This window comes from Dama dama, chromosome 10 (genome assembly GCF_033118175.1).
Source record: "Dama dama isolate Ldn47 chromosome 10, ASM3311817v1, whole genome shotgun sequence".
NCBI classification, from domain to species: domain Eukaryota; kingdom Metazoa; phylum Chordata; class Mammalia; order Artiodactyla; family Cervidae; genus Dama; species Dama dama.
The window spans coordinates 20773675-20790336 of record NC_083690.1 but is presented as its reverse complement, the minus strand read 5'-3'; the positions used below and the strand labels follow the sequence as shown (position 1 = coordinate 20790336).

General features: G+C 42.5%; 1 protein-coding gene across 1 annotated transcript; it reads left to right on the top strand.

Annotated features, from left to right (window-relative positions):
• Positions 1-3121: 3121 nt before the first annotated feature.
• On the top strand, positions 3122-16582 carry PDZD9 (PDZ domain containing 9). The gene is made up of 4 exons (XM_061152991.1): positions 3122-3235; positions 5312-5491; positions 11865-12054; positions 15758-16582. The coding sequence occupies exons 1-4, from the start codon at positions 3205-3207 to the stop codon at positions 16146-16148; spliced, it is 792 nt and encodes a 263-aa protein (XP_061008974.1). The 5' UTR covers positions 3122-3204; the 3' UTR covers positions 16149-16582.
• Positions 16583-16662: the final 80 nt, after the last annotated feature.

Below are 16662 nucleotides of genomic sequence, written 5' to 3'. Positions count from 1 at the left end.
TGTGGAAGGGACTGTGCAATCACTCTTCTCTTTAAGGAGGATCTTTGGCCTGACAGGGTAAAGAACGCACTGCCTCCCTGGGGATCGGGTTTACCATGCAGGCTAACGATGTGGTGAAAGCACCATACATGTTCATCTGGGGTTTCTGGGATTAGATGAAATGAAAGAGCTAAATCCAGAGGCTAGTAACTTGTGCGGGGGGTTCAAATATCATTTAGTCTCTTGGATTGGGTTCTGTGGAAGCTGACTTAGAGACAGATTATTGATTACAGTGCAAGAAGTTTACTGATTTAATGATGACAGTGCAAGAAGTTTAGGGAGTGCTCTTAGGATCAACTCCTGTGGAGGAAGGGAAGGAAACAGGACTGGGCAGAGGAAGCAGTTTGACTGTGGTGCAGTCACAGGAGGCTTTGAGCCCACAGGGAGCTCTGAAGTGGTGACGGCTGTTCTGAGTTGTTCTGAGCTGGGGTTAAAGGGCCAACAAAACCTTGATACCTCTGCTTGGACCAGTCATTGGACGCTAGTCACGGGGCATGACCTTGGATAATGTGGCTCTTCAGCCAAAGACAATTCCTTGAGAGGGCTGACAGCTGAGAGCTGTCAACCTACAACCTCCCCAGTAACTGGGGCATCGGTCCTCCAGTCCTGAAGGGGGACTAGGTAGGACAGTGCGGCATTTGCAACAGTGCACCCACGGTGCCGCATAGATCCACTTGCTTCTTCTTAGTTCTGAGGGCAGCACCTTCAGGACCCAGTGGGGTCTTTTCCTGTGGGAAACTTACAATAGGAAGGTTAATGGGACAAAATAGAACTCTTGCTGCTGTTGCTGCAGCTCACCTTAATGTATGACTGACATACTCATCATTTCCTGCCTCTCCTATCCATCCTAGATTCCTCTCACCCTCAGCACCTCTAGGTGGCTTACATGGTGGCATGGCCCAGACCTCCATCCCTGAGGGGGTTGAGCCTCTGGTTGCCATGTACCTCTGAGGCTGTGGCTGCTGAATTTGTCTATTTACTGTAAAATAGGGCAAAGGAGAACTGAGGCACCCAGGTAGATCATGTGGGTGCCAAGCCATTTTACTGCCGGTGAAAAACTGAACAATCATAGTGCTTCCCTGTGACCAAGGCTATGTATGCTCCTCCTCTACAGGGGATGGGGTCCTCATTATTACCTGGGCAGCAGGTCCAGCTCCAGAATCCCGTCTTGGCATCTACTCGTTCGTGCTGTCCCTGGCATAAGCTGTTGCAGGTTGGGTTCTCTGGGAATACTCTGAGATGCAGGGCATTTACTGGGGAGTACTCTCCATCTGTGGACAGAAGGAAGCAAGTCTTGGCAGAGGGAGAAGTCCGGTTGCCGAGCAGCGATAGAAGGACCTCAGCAGGTCCTTAGGGAACTCTGAAGCTGAGATGGCCCTTTACAGTTGTTCAAGTTGGGCTGAGGGAGCCAGGTTTTTTACCCTGCATTGATCGGTCACTGGTTGCTAGCTGCCCTGGGTAGGTGTGATCTCGGGCAAGGGCTCTCTTCAGCTAGTGGCAGGTATGAGGTGGAAGAGAAGGAATAGATCCGTCAGTCCTGAAAGGGGATCTGGGCAGCACAGCATAGCATCCACAACAGTTGGTACCTTTCAGTTCTACCAGTCAGTGTGATCTTGGCATTCACTATAAAGAGTTTTCAGTCTGGGATGGAGGGAGGGTCCAGGGACCCCGTGCGCCAGGTCCCTCACAGGACCTTGAAGGCTGATGTACTTGATTCCTGCAAATGCTCACCATTCTTTACTGATAGGAAGATGGAGGGAAAGGATGCATTTTATGATAGAATTAATTTAGTGTCTGGACAGAAGCCTCGCCAGACTGAAGGAGGAATCAGGCAATCTATCACAAGGAGCTACCTGCAGGAGATGCCTTGAGGCTGAGAATAACAGGGAACAGGATGACATTTCCTTCTGAATAAGCCACCTGAGCACAAAATTCATCCAACAAGAAGTCTGCCCTGGTTAACTGGGTAAAGCCACAGAAGCAGCTGAATAAGCTGGGACCTCCCAGTTTACCATGGAAATCTTTGGACAGTGCTACACCTCACAGGTGCTCGATTACTGTTTGTTGAAGGCATGAACACAAGAGACTTTGCCTTTTAGTTTTATCAGAGTCCAGATGACAGTGCATGCGTGCGTGTTAAGTCACTTCAGTTGTGTCTGACTCTGCAACCCTGTGGACTGTAACTCACCAGGTTTCTCTGTCCATGGGATTCTCCAGACAAGGATGCTGGAGTGGGTTCCAAGGGATCTTCCCAACCCAGGGATCGAACCCTTGTCTCCAGCATCTATCTGCATTGGCAGGAGAGTTCTTTACCATTAGTGCCACCCGGGAAGCCCAGGGATGACAGTAGTACTGCATTATTACATTGTTTTCTATTTCTTATAGAATTTATTTTTGATGATTTATACTTTCCTAAAATTGTTCACTTCATCTGTTTTTTAAATTTAAGTTCCAGGAGGATAGAGCCTATGTTTGTTTTCTCTATTGTTGTGTCCTTTGGATCAGCAAAAACCATGGAGCAGGCTTCCAGTAAATATTTGTTGTGTGAGTGAATGTGTGTGTGGGCGGGGGGGGAATGGACTATTTTGGAAAAAAAGAAGGAAGAATTAATTCCTCTCCTAATCGTGACTCATTTTTTTCAGGCCTCCCTTGGCCTTTTCTCATTCAAAACATTCATGAATAAAGTACAGTTCCAAAGCAGCTGGCGCTGTTGATGTAACAGTGTTTGAAAATACCATTATTGGGAGCTCAGCAGGACATCTGTGCTCATCTATGAACTAGTCATGATATTCTGCAGACCATTCACATCTCTGAGGCCCCCTCCTCTAGGTTCCCTCCACCCTCTCCATTTCAGTAGTTTCCCAAGAATGGGTGATGAACCCACTGTGAGCCAGGCACTGTGTTAGTCCCGCAGAAGTTTTGTTTTTCTGCACCAAAATTTCCACGTACTGCATTCTCCAGGGTCTGCTGAAGCATTGTGGTGCCCGCACTGCCGCGCAACGTCTGGGAGGCGGCGTCGCAGCGCCCCCTGGGGGCCAGCTCGAGATCTCGCCACCGGCTATCGATCCGCAGTGCGCCGGCTCCTGGTTCGAAACAGTTGGGAGATGGACTGACTCCAGCTTCCGCTCAGGGAGGCCCTCCTGAGCGGCCTGGCCTCCCAGGGCCATGAAGAAGTCCGTCCCGAAAAACGTTAAAGGTAACTGAGTATGTTCTGGAGACCAAGACTCCTTCACTTTTCCTCGTCTGTAAAATGGGGACATCACACTCTGGGCTTCTGAGATAGCGTCTCACCATCTTTTGTTTACCAAACTATAATTTACATACAGGAAGAGCCCCCCGCCCCCCCTTTCTTTAGTGTACAGCTCTGTGAATTTTGATAATCACATATCCGCATTTAACCCCCTACAGTCAGGACGCGGCGCTTCCACAACCCCTGAAGTTACCTTGTGATGCCCGTTTACTGCCAACCCCTTTTCCACCGCAGCTCCCGACACTTCTGATCTGTTTTCTCTAGTTTTGCCCTTTCTACTGAGAATGTCACAAAAACGGAAGCATACAGTATGGAGTCTTTTGAATCTGGCTTCTTTCACTTAACCCTGCTGTCTTTTGTGACTGGGCTTCATAGATTATATCGGGAGCATGTTTAATTTGCAAGCTGAGGTTGGAACTCAGACCCTGTCTATGATGCCAGTTCTCTGTTTGCTCAGGAGCCATAGACTTGAGGAGGGAATGACCCGTTCCAAATGGCTCCTGTAACCCTGAAAAGTCTCAAAGATGGTGCCTTCTTTATACTAGGATTCTTGCCTGGAGAACCGCCATGGACAGAGGAGCCTGGTTGGCTATAGTCCCCTGGGTTGCAAAGAGTCAGATGTGACTGAGCGATTAAGCACACACTTAATTTTCCTTCCAGTCAGAGAGCATCTGTGGTTGTGGGGAGGGTGAGGTTGGAGACAGGCAAGGACACTTGCTTGAAGTTGAAAGGACTGTGAAACCCCTGGAGATGTGGGAAGCCCCACCCCCAACAGTGGGGAGGACTCCTGGACCCGTTCACCCACCCCCAAACACTACAGTCACATGGATTTGGCAAAGGTTTGCCAAGTAGTGGTTTGTCACTTCTTAAGGAAAAGTGCTGGCTGTGTGAAAGGCTGGAAGAGTGTGCTGAAAACAGGATTCCCCAGAAGCTTCCTGTGAACTGAAAATGAATCTCAGAAGCATCCTCTTGGAAAAGTAACTTGTTGTTCTAAATCACTCCTCAGTCTTTGAAACTTTTCTTATGAGATTTAGTTCTGTATAAAATATTTCAATTCCTCACTACCCATTTTCCTGGATTTTCCTCCCAAATGCTTATTTTCTACTGTCCATTTCCATTGACATTGTCATGACATGCTTGGGTGAATGCAGTAACACTTTCTCTCTTCCAGTCTGGACCCCACAATCCATACAGCAGCCTGAGGTGTTTGTTTCTTTCTTTGAATGCGATCTTAGCTTGTCCTGCCAAGATCATTTCTAAGCTTTTTTTTTTTTTTAATTTATTTATTTATTTCACTTTACAATATTGTATTGGTTTTGCCATACATTGACTTGAATCTGCCATGGGTGTACATGTCTAAGCTTTTCCAGTGAGGTAAAATGGCTGAGCAGCCTGTCTGCAACGGCTTTGCTCCTCCTGTCTGTCCCCTACTAGTCTCCTTTTATGTTCTTTCCTGTGTCAGAATCTTAGTTGTTCTCTTCCACCATACTTTGCTTAAAGGTCTCATATTGGGCCTTTCGACCTCAATTCAAATTTTACCTCCTCTGTGAAGCCTTGACCCGTCTTCCCCACAGGAGACTTAACCTGTTGGTCACCCTCAGAGCTCTCTGTATTTTTCCTTCATAGCATGTGTTACAGTTTGTTGTTCAACGTATGTTTACACAGCTCATTGATATTTGTCTCCTTCACTCAGCTGGAAGATTCATGAGGGCAAGAAACACTTCAGTTTCCGAGCACACTGCCTGTATCAATAAATATTTGTTAAGTGAATGGATAATAATAACTAACTTTAATCAAACATTCACAGTGTGCTAGGCACTGTGAAAAAGCCCTTTAACTGTCTCCTTTAATTCTCATAACAACCCTCTGAATGGGTATTTTTATTATCCTCACTTTACTGATGCGGAAACTAAGGAAGAGAGAGGTTAAGTCACGGCCCTAAGATTCTGGCGTTAGAACCCCAGTTACTACTGTCATGCTGCTATCTAGCAGAAAGACTAAAACAAATCTCTCCATTTTTAGGAAAACAAGTCAACCTCAAGGTCAAGCCATCTGTACACGACTTGAGCAAAACTCTTCAGACCAAACTCACTGTGGGTAGTCTGGGATTAGGCCTGATCATCATCCAGCATGGGCCCTACCTTCAGATCACCCACCTCATTACAAAGGGAGCTGCAGCCAGGGATGGAACACTCCAGCCAGGTGACTGTGATTTCCCCAGGCCCCTCCCGACCCGTCTACTCTGCCTGCCTTTCATCTGCCTGCAGGGAGACTCAGGTTGTTAGGTTCCAGTGTAACAGTGATGATGGTGACATTGTTTGAGAGCTTTCAGTGGGCAAGCCAGCTGCTACTACTTGTATAACCCTCCCTGTATTTATTCGTTGAATTCTTTTATTTATTTATTTTTGGCTGCTCTGCGGGCTTTTCTGTAGTGGTGAGCAGGGGCTCCTCTCCTGTCGCAGTGCTTGAGCTTCTCACTGGTGGTGGCTTCTCTTGTTGTGAAGCATGGGCTCGAGGGCGCACATGCTTCAGTCGTGGCTTCCGGGCTCTAGAGCTCAGGCTCAGTAGCTGCGGCACACGAACTTAGGTGCTTCACGCACGTGGAATCTTCGCAGCTCAGGAATTGAACCCAGGACTCCTGCTTTGGTAGGCGGATTCTTTACCACTGAGCCATCAGGGAAGCCCTATTTATTGAATTCTTATAATAACCTTTTAGGTAGGAACTGTGGTTATCATCCACCTTTTACAGATGAGGAAATTAAGGCTCAGTGAGACTCAGTTCCTTGTCCAGGTTCACCCCCATCTAGAAGGGATTCATATTCAGGAATAGTGTCACTCCAGCATTTATGGCTCTGTATGGATAAGGCTTTCTTCTTTTGTAGGCAAGTGTGAATCATCATTAATGTTTAAATGTGTGATCTCATTTCACCTGGCTGACAATCCCCAAGGTAGATTCTACATTAAACTGATACACAGATGAGGAATCAGATATTTAGTAACTTGTACGTTGTCACACCAAGGAGTGAAGATTTGAACGCTGTCTTCGTCAGTACTGCCCTGCTTCTCTTGTCTGTAGATGAATGAATTTTCCATCCAATTCAAGACATTTTCCCAGTGCCTTCTCTGGGCTGTGCTCAGGAGTCAGGGACACACAATGGGATGGAAAGGTGGTGGAAGGAAAAACCATTCAGTGCGAGCTGGCCTGAATTCAGGCCCAGGCTGTACCTCTATTGGGTCCTTTAACTTTCCTGGCCTCACTCACCTCATCTCTAAATTGGGATAACACCACCTTTGTCAGAAGTTGCTAGTATTTGATGAGATAATCTTTATGAAAATGCTTGGAGAGCCACAGTGCTATGGAAATATTGGCAATCCTTTCTCTAAGACTGTTCTTAGAGATTCTCCAGACTTGTATCTTGTTTTGTTGTTAACCAAAAATGATTATGTATTGGCCAAAGTATTGGCTAATATTTTTGCATCAGGTCACCTGATGCAAAGAGCCGACTCATTGAAAAGGACCCTGATGCTGAGAAAGATTGAGGGCAGGAGGAGAAGGGGATGACAGAGGATGAGATAATAGGATGGCATCATCGACTCAATGGACATGAGCTTGAGCAACCTCCAGGAAATGGTGAGGGACAGGGAAGCCTGGCATGCTGCAGTCCATAGGGTTGCAAAGAGTGGGACATGACTTAGTGACTGAACAACAACAATAAAAATGATTGTAGTACCACCGCCCTACTGGATTAAACCACTGGTTTGCTACTCTGGTTACTTACTCGAATCACCTGGAGACCTTTTAAAATAAAAATGGTTTGGTCCCATCTCCCCAGAGGTTCTGATTCAGTTGGTTTGGGGACAGGGCAGTTCATGGTTTAAAAGCTTCTCAGGTTATTCTAATTGTAGTTAGGGTTAAAGGCAGTGGATTAAAGAATTAAGTGGATCAGTGATGCTGTTATGAAAGTTTACCTCACCTTAAAATCCAAAGCATTTTCTCCACATATCACTATTTGGTGCTGGGGAACAACCTGCTAGAAAGAAAGTTCTGGACTTTCCATCCAACAGAACTCTAGGCCAGGCCCCATGGGTCTCTTCTTCCTGTTTTCCTTAGATTTTCTGGAGTTGGGACAGACGCTGGTTGATAAGCAGAGTGCACACTCACTGGAGTGGGATGGGCGCATGCTTTCATGAAACAGAATCTCCTGGTGGGGTCATAGTTAGTGGGCTCCTGGAGGTCAGAGGCAGTCTTGAATTCATCTTTTAATGAATTCAAGGGACTTACCATTAGCACTGGTGCATTTATTATGTCTGTGCTTGATAAATGAAGAGTAAGTGAGCATTTGTTCTAGGCATTTTGCAAGGTGTTTCCACATCTATTATCTAATCTTTGCAACACTCCTAGAAGGTAGATAACAAAATACAGAGGCTCAGAGAGATGAAGTAAATTGTTTAGTACAGAGCTAAGTGGGTGGTCTAAGCTGATTTGAACCCCTGTCTGCTTAGAAAGCCCATACCTTTGACTAGAAAAGAGATTGCAATATGGAGTAAGTCCAGAGCCCAGAGCCCCAGATCTCTTCATGACAAGTCAGGCACTTCTCTTCAAGGCCTAGGATTCAAAGGTTCTGTAACTCAGTCCCCTTGACAATGATTATGAGATTTTGAGAGCTGATGGTCCTAGAAACCTGATTTTTTTTTTTAACCCTGTTACCTCCCAGCCCCATTATTTCTTATGTGCTTTGAATTTCTCTTCTTTTGGTGTTTCTTAATAGGGGTTCATCTTGATTTCCTAATTTATTTTGGCTAAACTTTTAAAATCCTTTTGGCCAGCATAGTTTTTTAGCAAACTCTGATATCCAGAATCTTAAGAAATTAATATAGCATTTTTCTTTTCTTGGAGAAATTAATATAGATTTGAAGGTAAAAATTATGTACTGGTCACCAGCCTTACTAGGCCACATTAATTCATTAAGCGTTTCCTGAATGCCTGCTGTGTGCAGGCATCAGGCACTGGGGTGTAATGGTGAGCCAGTCATACGTGGCCACGAGTCACACAGAGCTTATGGAATTTACAGCCTAGTTGAGAGAAATGGGAGAAAAATAAAATCTACTTTTTGGTAGTGGCTTGGCTGCTGAAAAGTTGATTAAATATAGATAACTGGGACAGTTTATACAATGTGGTTCCTTCAGCCCATTAAAACAAAAAGTGTATAATATTAATATTTATGAATACCAAATTGGTGCTTCTTTATGAAAGACAGTGTTAATGTCTCTTGCTAGAATAATCACATTCATACAATGACACCTTTGGTTTATAGCCAGGATGGTCAGGCAATTAAGCTGTTTATTTTCTGCCCTCTCGATAAGTCACCTTTTTAACAACATAATTAAGCAGCATGTCAAGCCATAGCTTTCAGCTCTAAACACCCCTTTTAACATTAGGCAAGTAAGCTTATCCTGTGAGGGTTTCTTTTTTTTTACATTTTAATTAACCTCTATAGGGTCAACAGCTGTTTCAGATTACACAATCTGCAGGTAGCTGGGAAAAGCCCTGTTTCATTCTGAAATTAGCCACAGCTATCTTTAAAGACCAAAGTAGAAGCTTTTCTCCACCCATCTCAGTATTCATTTTCTTTAAAACTGTGACCTTTGTTTCTGATAGAATCAAGCACTATGGAAATTTGTCTTTGGTGTTCCTTGGAGGCTTCCTTTAGGATCAGCATAATTTCCAATTATAGCAGAGTAAGGAGTAGTGCTTCCCAGGTGAGACTCAGTGGTAAAGAATCCACCTGCCGATGCAGGAGACATGGGAGATGCAGCTTTGACACCTGGGTTGGGAAAAACCCCTGGAGGAGGAAATGGCAACCCACTCCAGGATTCTTGCCTGGAAAATTCCATGGACAGAGAAGCCTGGTGGACTACAGTCCATGGGGTCACAAAGAGTTGGGAAGTAGTAATAGAGAAAGTACTTCATCTTGACTCTTTTCTACTCTGAGGTTAGATCTCAGCTGTCTTAGAATGAGGTGATTGAGGGATCCCTAGCTTCCCATGCACAGTGGGGTAAACATTCTTTGGGACTTATTAGGGTCAGTTTATCTGATGTTAGCTCTGAAGTCTCCATGACCATTTGGCAGGATGATAGTACTTGTATGAGCTGATAACTAAGATTTTATTTACCCAATGTGAATCTGTCCTTAAAAATCAATTTCCCTGTAGTCCTTCTTCTCTTGCTAGATACCCTTATACCAGTCAGGGGTCTTAACTGCAATCAGTAAAGAAGTTCTATTGTTGTTGTTGTTCAGTCTCTTTAAAATGTCATGTCCAACTCTTTGCAACCCCATGGACTTTAGCACGCCAGGCTTCCCTGTCATTTACCATCTCCCAGAGTTTGCTCAAACTCATATCCTTTGAGTCAGTGATGCCATCCAAACATCTCATCCTCTGTTGTCTCCTTCTCCTGCCTTCAATCTTTCCCTGCATCAGGGTCTTTTCAAATGAGTTGACTCTTTGCATCAGGTGGCCAAAGTATTGCCCTTCCAGCATCAGTCCTTCAAATGAATATTGAGGATGTTGGCAATTTGATCTCTGGTTCCTCTGCCTTTTCTAAATCCAGCTTGAACATCTGAAAGTTCTAGGTTCACATACTGTTGAAGCCTAGCTTGGAGAATTTTGAGCATTACTTTGCTAGCATGTGAGATGAGTGCAATTGTGTGATAGTTTGAACATTCTTTGAAATTTCTTTTCTTTGGAAGTGGAATGAAAACTGACCTTTTCCAGTCCTGTGGCCACTGCTGAGTTTTCCACATTTGCTGGCATATTGAATGCAGCACTTTCACAGCATCATCTTTTAGGATCTGAAATAGCTTAGCTGGAATTCCATCACCTCCATTAGCTTTGCTCATAGTAATGCTTCCTAAGGCCCACTTGACTTTGCACTCCAGGATGTCTGGCTCTAGCTGAATGATTACACCTTCGTGGGTTATCTGGGTCATTAAGATCTTTTTTATATAGTTTTGTGTATTTTTGTCATCTCTTGTGAATCTCTTCTGCTTCTGTTAGGTCCATACTGTTTCTGTCCTTTATTGTGCCTGTCTTTGCATGAAATGTTTCCTTGTTATCTCTAATTTTCTTGAAGAGAGCTCTAGTCTTTCCCCTTCTATTATTTTCCTCTATTTCTTTGCATTGTTCACTTAAGAAGGTTTGTTATCTCTCCTTGCTGTTCTTTGGAACTCTGCATTCAGATGGTTATATCTTTCCTTTTCTCCTTTTCCTTTTGCTTTGCTTCTTTTCTCAGCTATTTATAAGGCTCCTCAGACAACCATTTTGCTGTTTTGCATTTATTTTTCTTGGGGATGGTTTTGGTTGCTGCCTCCTGTACAATGTAATGAACCTCCATCCATATTTCTTCAGGCACTCTGTATCAGATCTAATCCCTTGAATCTATTTGTCACTTCCACTGTATAATCATAAGGGATTTGACTTAGGTCATATCTGAATGGCCTAGTGGTTTTTCCTACTTTCTTCAAGCTCTCCCTTGAAGTTTAAAGAACTTTCTTCAAGTTCTATAAAGGCACTGAATTTAGAACATTTAATCTGACAGAATTCCTGGAAAGCCTTGAGAACCAGGTTTGGAAAATGATGAGAGAACAAAAGGCCATGGAAACTGGATGCTCCTATCTCTTCTCTGTATGGCCTGCTTCAGGTTTAGTGACCCAGGGGGACTGACCAATAGCTGGACCTAGTCTGCATGTCCATGCCTTAGCTGCTGGGTACAAATGAATAAATTGGGTCTATTTAACATCCAGTTGGGAGGTCCAGGGACGTGACTGTCAAGATGTGGTTCTCTTTCCATCTGTTGGGGGCTCAGAAGCTGCATGGCTGGCCATCATACTCCCCTCCCTCTTCAACTCTGTCCTACGATAGGGGACCTAGGTGTCAAATCCCTTTGAACTTCCATACTCTCTGCATACACATCTTCAACTTAATTAAAGCATGCTAAATGTCCAGCGTTATATGTAGAATTACTTGCTCAATGAATACTGCATAAGGAAAGAATATTAAACTGAAAGGCTTGATGTTTAATATGGTCTGCTTACTGTGGAGGGCATTGGCAATGGCCAGGCAGGTATAATAGAAAGTAGGTAATTTGTTCACTTAGTGTAAGTGATTTTTTCCTTTAACAGTAGTAGCCATTTATTTTACTTGAAACAAGCACATTTTTAGAATCTTCAAGGATGGTTCAGATTATAAATCATTTTTAGCCTCTGTCACAGCAAGGACTTCTGAAATGTTCTAAAAACATGCTGTAATATCTACCGTTACACTGACTATTAAGAAACATCTTGCATGTATTCATTATTCACTGAGAGGATCATTTTTTTTTTTTTTTTTTATTAAATAAAGTTTGAAGCCTGGTTTTGGTTCAAAATGAACCAACAATATGAACCTATAAAATGAAATACCTCACAAAAAAAAAAAAAAAAAATCACAGGAAGATACATTGCACATTGAAGACAGAAATGGCATGATCTTTTTTAAACCATCATCTTAATTTTACTGAATTTTTTCCCTTTTTCAGGTGATGTTTTGATTAGTGTTGGCTATGCAAATGTGTTAGGTTATACTCTTCGAGAATTTTTAAAGCTTCTGCAACATATCACCATAGGAACAATACTACAAATAAAAGTTTACCGAGATTTTATAGACATACCCCAAGAATGGCAAGAAATATATGATTTAATCCCAGAGACCAAATTCCCAATCACACGGTAAGTAGTTAAGTTTAGGAAATCTTTGTTATACTACAGAATTCCCCAGGGTCTATGAAGCACAGAGTCTTAGTAAATGTGAGAATTATCAATTGGACCTTGTAGGAGGAATTAATGACACTGTCACTGTGCAGTGGGTTTCTAAATCCTTTTGGAAAGTACAACCTGTAGGACCTAATATGAGGCAGAATGATAAAGGCAAGAAAGAGCCTTGGACATGGAGTTTAAAAAGGACCAAACTACCTAGTGGCAACTCTGCCTTCAAACCTAGATATGTGACTCCCCCTTTTCCAAAGTTAGCCCTTAAACATGTGCTGTGAATCCCTTTCCTCATTTGTTTCCAGCATATTCAATTCTCTCTCTGGATCCTTCTCAATAACCGTTAAGCCTGTTTAAAATTCTCCCATCTTAGCCCACTTTAGTTCCACTCCCTTCTCCTTTCCTTACCAGCCACTGTCCTGTCCCTTGACTCCAAAGCTGTTCAAAGAGTTGTATTAGACATTACTAGTTCCCCAGGAGACACCACATCCCACCTTGGTGCAGACCTTGGCTGAGAGCCCTTTACCCCAAGGTCACCTGCAACCTTCATACTGCTGTTTTCAGTGGACTCCTCTCAGCCTCTAATTTTGCCTGGCTTCTGAGCAGCAGCAGGCACTTTACAACCTCCCACCTCAACTCTTGTTGAAATATAATTTCCCCAGACTTCTGGAATACCATATTCCCTTATCTCCTTTTGTCACTTCCTCGTGATTGCCTTTTACCAAGCCTTGTCTTTGGTTTTCTTCTCTCAATCTGCTAGGCAAACTCCTTGGTTTCTATTAGTATTCATATATTAACAATTTCCAAATTGTATTATCTCCAAACTTGTATAAACACCCACTTGGTATCTGTATCATAAACCCCTTAAACTCATTATGCCTAAAATAAAAAGCCAGTTTGCCATTGTCTTAGTGGGAGAGCATTTGCTTAGTCAAACAAGTCAGAAATTTAAGGGCTGGCTTGATTTCTCTACCTCCTTTTTCTTTAAGTGGCACATGTAGTGTTCTGATCCAAGAGTTACTGTTATTAATTCTGACCAGATCCCTAAGCACTAACTGTACAGCTGTGTACCTTTGCTTATTGGGATGTGCTCAAAGAAGTATGGCTAGGGGCTCTTTACTAAGATTAAAAAATGGCCCATATTACTTCAGAGTCCAGCTTGTGGCCACGGGGACTGATATGGTTCACAGATATGCTTTGCTTATCTCCCTCACTGTTTTAGACAGTGTTGAGAGCAAGGAGGATATATAGGAGAGCTTTTTCCAGGGGCCAGTAATACTCTATTACTTGACCTGGGTGGTAGCTACCAAGGTGTTTAGAATTTTTTTTCATTCAACTTATTTGCATTTTTCTGTTTCAAAAAATTTTTAATGAAAAAAAATTGAATTGCTAAATTTACAAATCTAAGATTTCATGGAAAGAATCATCATCTCTGGTTTCTCCTGAAAAACAAAAGATGGGCTCACGTCCCCACAGGGTAACAGCGGACTAGAGCTGGATAGCAGTCGTTCCCTTCAGATCAGATACAGAATGGGGAAAATTTTTCTCCCAATAACTAAACCAATCCTGCTTTGATTAAAAATCATTAATGATAATACTAAACTTATTGTTTACTATGTGATGGACACCGCTTTACAAGCGTTGTACCATTTAATCCTCATGACAGTTCTATTTATCCTCGTTTTACAGATAAGAAAACTGAAGCCAACAGAGGAGTATGTAAACTTGCCAGAGGCCACAGGGCTAAGTAGTCTATGTCTGTTTTCAGAGCAGCAACATCCAATAAGAATTCTCTATGCTAGTGGAAATGATCTGTATTTGTGCCATCCCGTGTGGTAACCATTAGCCACAGGTGGCTACTAAACTCCTGAAATGTGAAGACTTGTAACTGAGGAATTTTAAATTAATTCAAGTTTAATCAGTTTTAAATTTAGCAGCCACACATAGCTGGTGGACCCTGTATTGGAGAGTTCAGCTCCCGAAACTGAGCTCTTCACCATTTGCTTATGGAACAACTACATTCTAAGTAGAGTTTGAGATTCAGAATATTAAAAATCTAGGGATGGCAGGTTGACCATTCAAAAGCAAACACAGAATACCACAATTTAAGTTATGAGGCTAAAATCCACAAACTTAGAACAACACTAATCATGTTCTGAATCCCTTAATTAAGCAAAGGGCTTAAAGCTAAGGCATGTTAGCACCTTATGTGGAAAAGGGTGAGGAAGGGGCAGAAGGGGAACGAAAAGGTTTATTTTGCAAAGTTGTAAGGCTTCTTTCAGGAGCAGATAGCACTGAGTGCACAATTGGCCATGTGATGCTCTGGGCAGGCCTAGTGACATTAAAAACTGTTTCCAGCGAACCCTGACCTATGCTGGCTTGTGGCATTTCTATCTAATGCCAGTTAAATAAGAACCTGGCTCTGCCACCTGTCTTTATGGTGATCTAATACAGCTACAAAGAAGGTCCTTTGAGTCTGAAGGCAAACTGTTCTAGTCCTGAGATCTGCCGAATCTCCTTGCATGGCACTGCATCAAGGATTACAGAAAATCATACAATTTAAGACTAGTGGCTTTCAGAAAAAAATGACTCAATACCAAATGCTATTACCAGAAGAGACAAACTTTAGGGAAGATCTGTTCAGATCCTTAGGAGCAAGCAAACAAACCAAAAAACCCCACAAGCAGGCCTCCAAGGATGTTAGGGAAAACACTAGTAAGTCTGATAGGTTGGAGGGACTGGGGTAGGCAAGAAATCCATTTCCTATTAGCAGGACAGAAGGTAACGGAGGTTCTTAATTACAAAGATCTAGTTTTGGATCTGCTGGCTAATAGCACCAGAATGAGGGGTAGCACATGACAGCATTTGTTCAGGAAAATAATAGCAGGCGCAGGTGCTACAGGCATTAGAAAAGTTCAAGAACCCTGTTGGCAAACTAAAAAAAAAAATAGAATCTTCACAAGTTTTTGGATGGCAACAGCAAGGTGGAACAGTGCATGATGGAACATCTGGGTGGAAGGGTATTCTACAGATCCACATTTGTAAACCCAATTGAGAAGCAAAGAATGATGCTCAGGAACAAAAATAAAGATTCAGAGGAATAACCAATGATAAGCATATTGAAAATCTTTGAGGCCCATTATTTCTGGACACCTCCTTGGAATTCAGTAATATTCTATTATTTCAGATCCCATGAGACCCATGAAAACTGATTCCGTGGGTAAGATGGCTACACTGACCTGTTATTCTGTGTGAGGGGAAATCAACCCACCCTTTAAGGTCTGCTTCTGGTCAGTAGTCAATCTTAAGTCTGTGCAAAGCATTTTAAAGTAATGTGAAATAATTTAGGGCAGAATTTGATTTCCATTTAGGAATGTAAACAAATTTAAAGGTAATTTAAACAAATTTAAAGAGGATCTTAGTTCCTCTACCAGGCACTGAACCTGAGCCCTTGGCAGTGAAAGTATGGAGTTCTAACCACTGGACTGCCAGGGAATTCCATAAAGGTAATTATTAAGAGAAGATTTTCAATAACACAGACAGGTAGTGCTAAAGCTAAACTGTATTTTTTCTTTTATGATCCAAAGCAGGTTTTAAGACATCTTTTGATAATGAATGTGTAGACATTAAGAATCCATTTCATTCACTAGTTTTTCCATTTCAGCACAACAAAGAAAACTGAGGAGGCAAAAGATGGATCTGTCACAAGCAGTGATGATGATGAAGCTTTTGATACAAGACTTAAGTACTATAAATATCCACGGTCCACTGGACATTACCCTGTAAGGCGACCAATGTCTATCTCCAGAGAATGGCATGGATATAAAAAGAAGAACCATGTAATGCGTGTAGGAAAAGACATTAACTGTGATGTGATGATTCACAGAGATCACAAGAAAGAAGTCAGGGCCCCTTCTCCCTACTGGACCATGGTGAAGCAAGACAATGAAATCTCCTCCTCTTCATCAGCCTCCTCCACCTCAGATGCATTTTGGCTGGAAGACTGTACCCCTGTTGAAAAGGGCAGTGGTGAACCAGTATCACGAGTTGGTTAGGCAGCAGTTTTCAAATCTGTGACCACAGAAGCATTTATCTTGAAAACACCCATTTTTTTGGTGCACTTTTGGGTGTTAGGTTGATAAATACTTGAAAGAGACAGACTAGAAACAGAAGAGGGAGAAGATGAGGGGAAAAAAAAAAAAAAACACACACCAAAATTGTGCCACAGTGAAGATAAACATAAAAAACAAAGCAGTGGAAATATAGGCTACAGCTAACAGGTAATATATATTTCGCACAAATAACTCTTTTGGAAAAAAGGCAAAAGGGGGTAAAACCCAGATCATTTAACTGTTCTTAGCCAAGAATACACACTTTTAACTGCTTTTATCTTTAAAATCCAATAATAATCTGGAGATAGTTACTCTGATAGCCACTTAAGCCTTAATTTTAAGTTTCTCATGCTTCTGTACTTTATAATTATATTCCTGTTCTCCTTAAAAGCATCTAAAGCAAAAACTCAACATAAAACAAATACCTGATGATTAACTTATTAGGAAAGATGCAAGA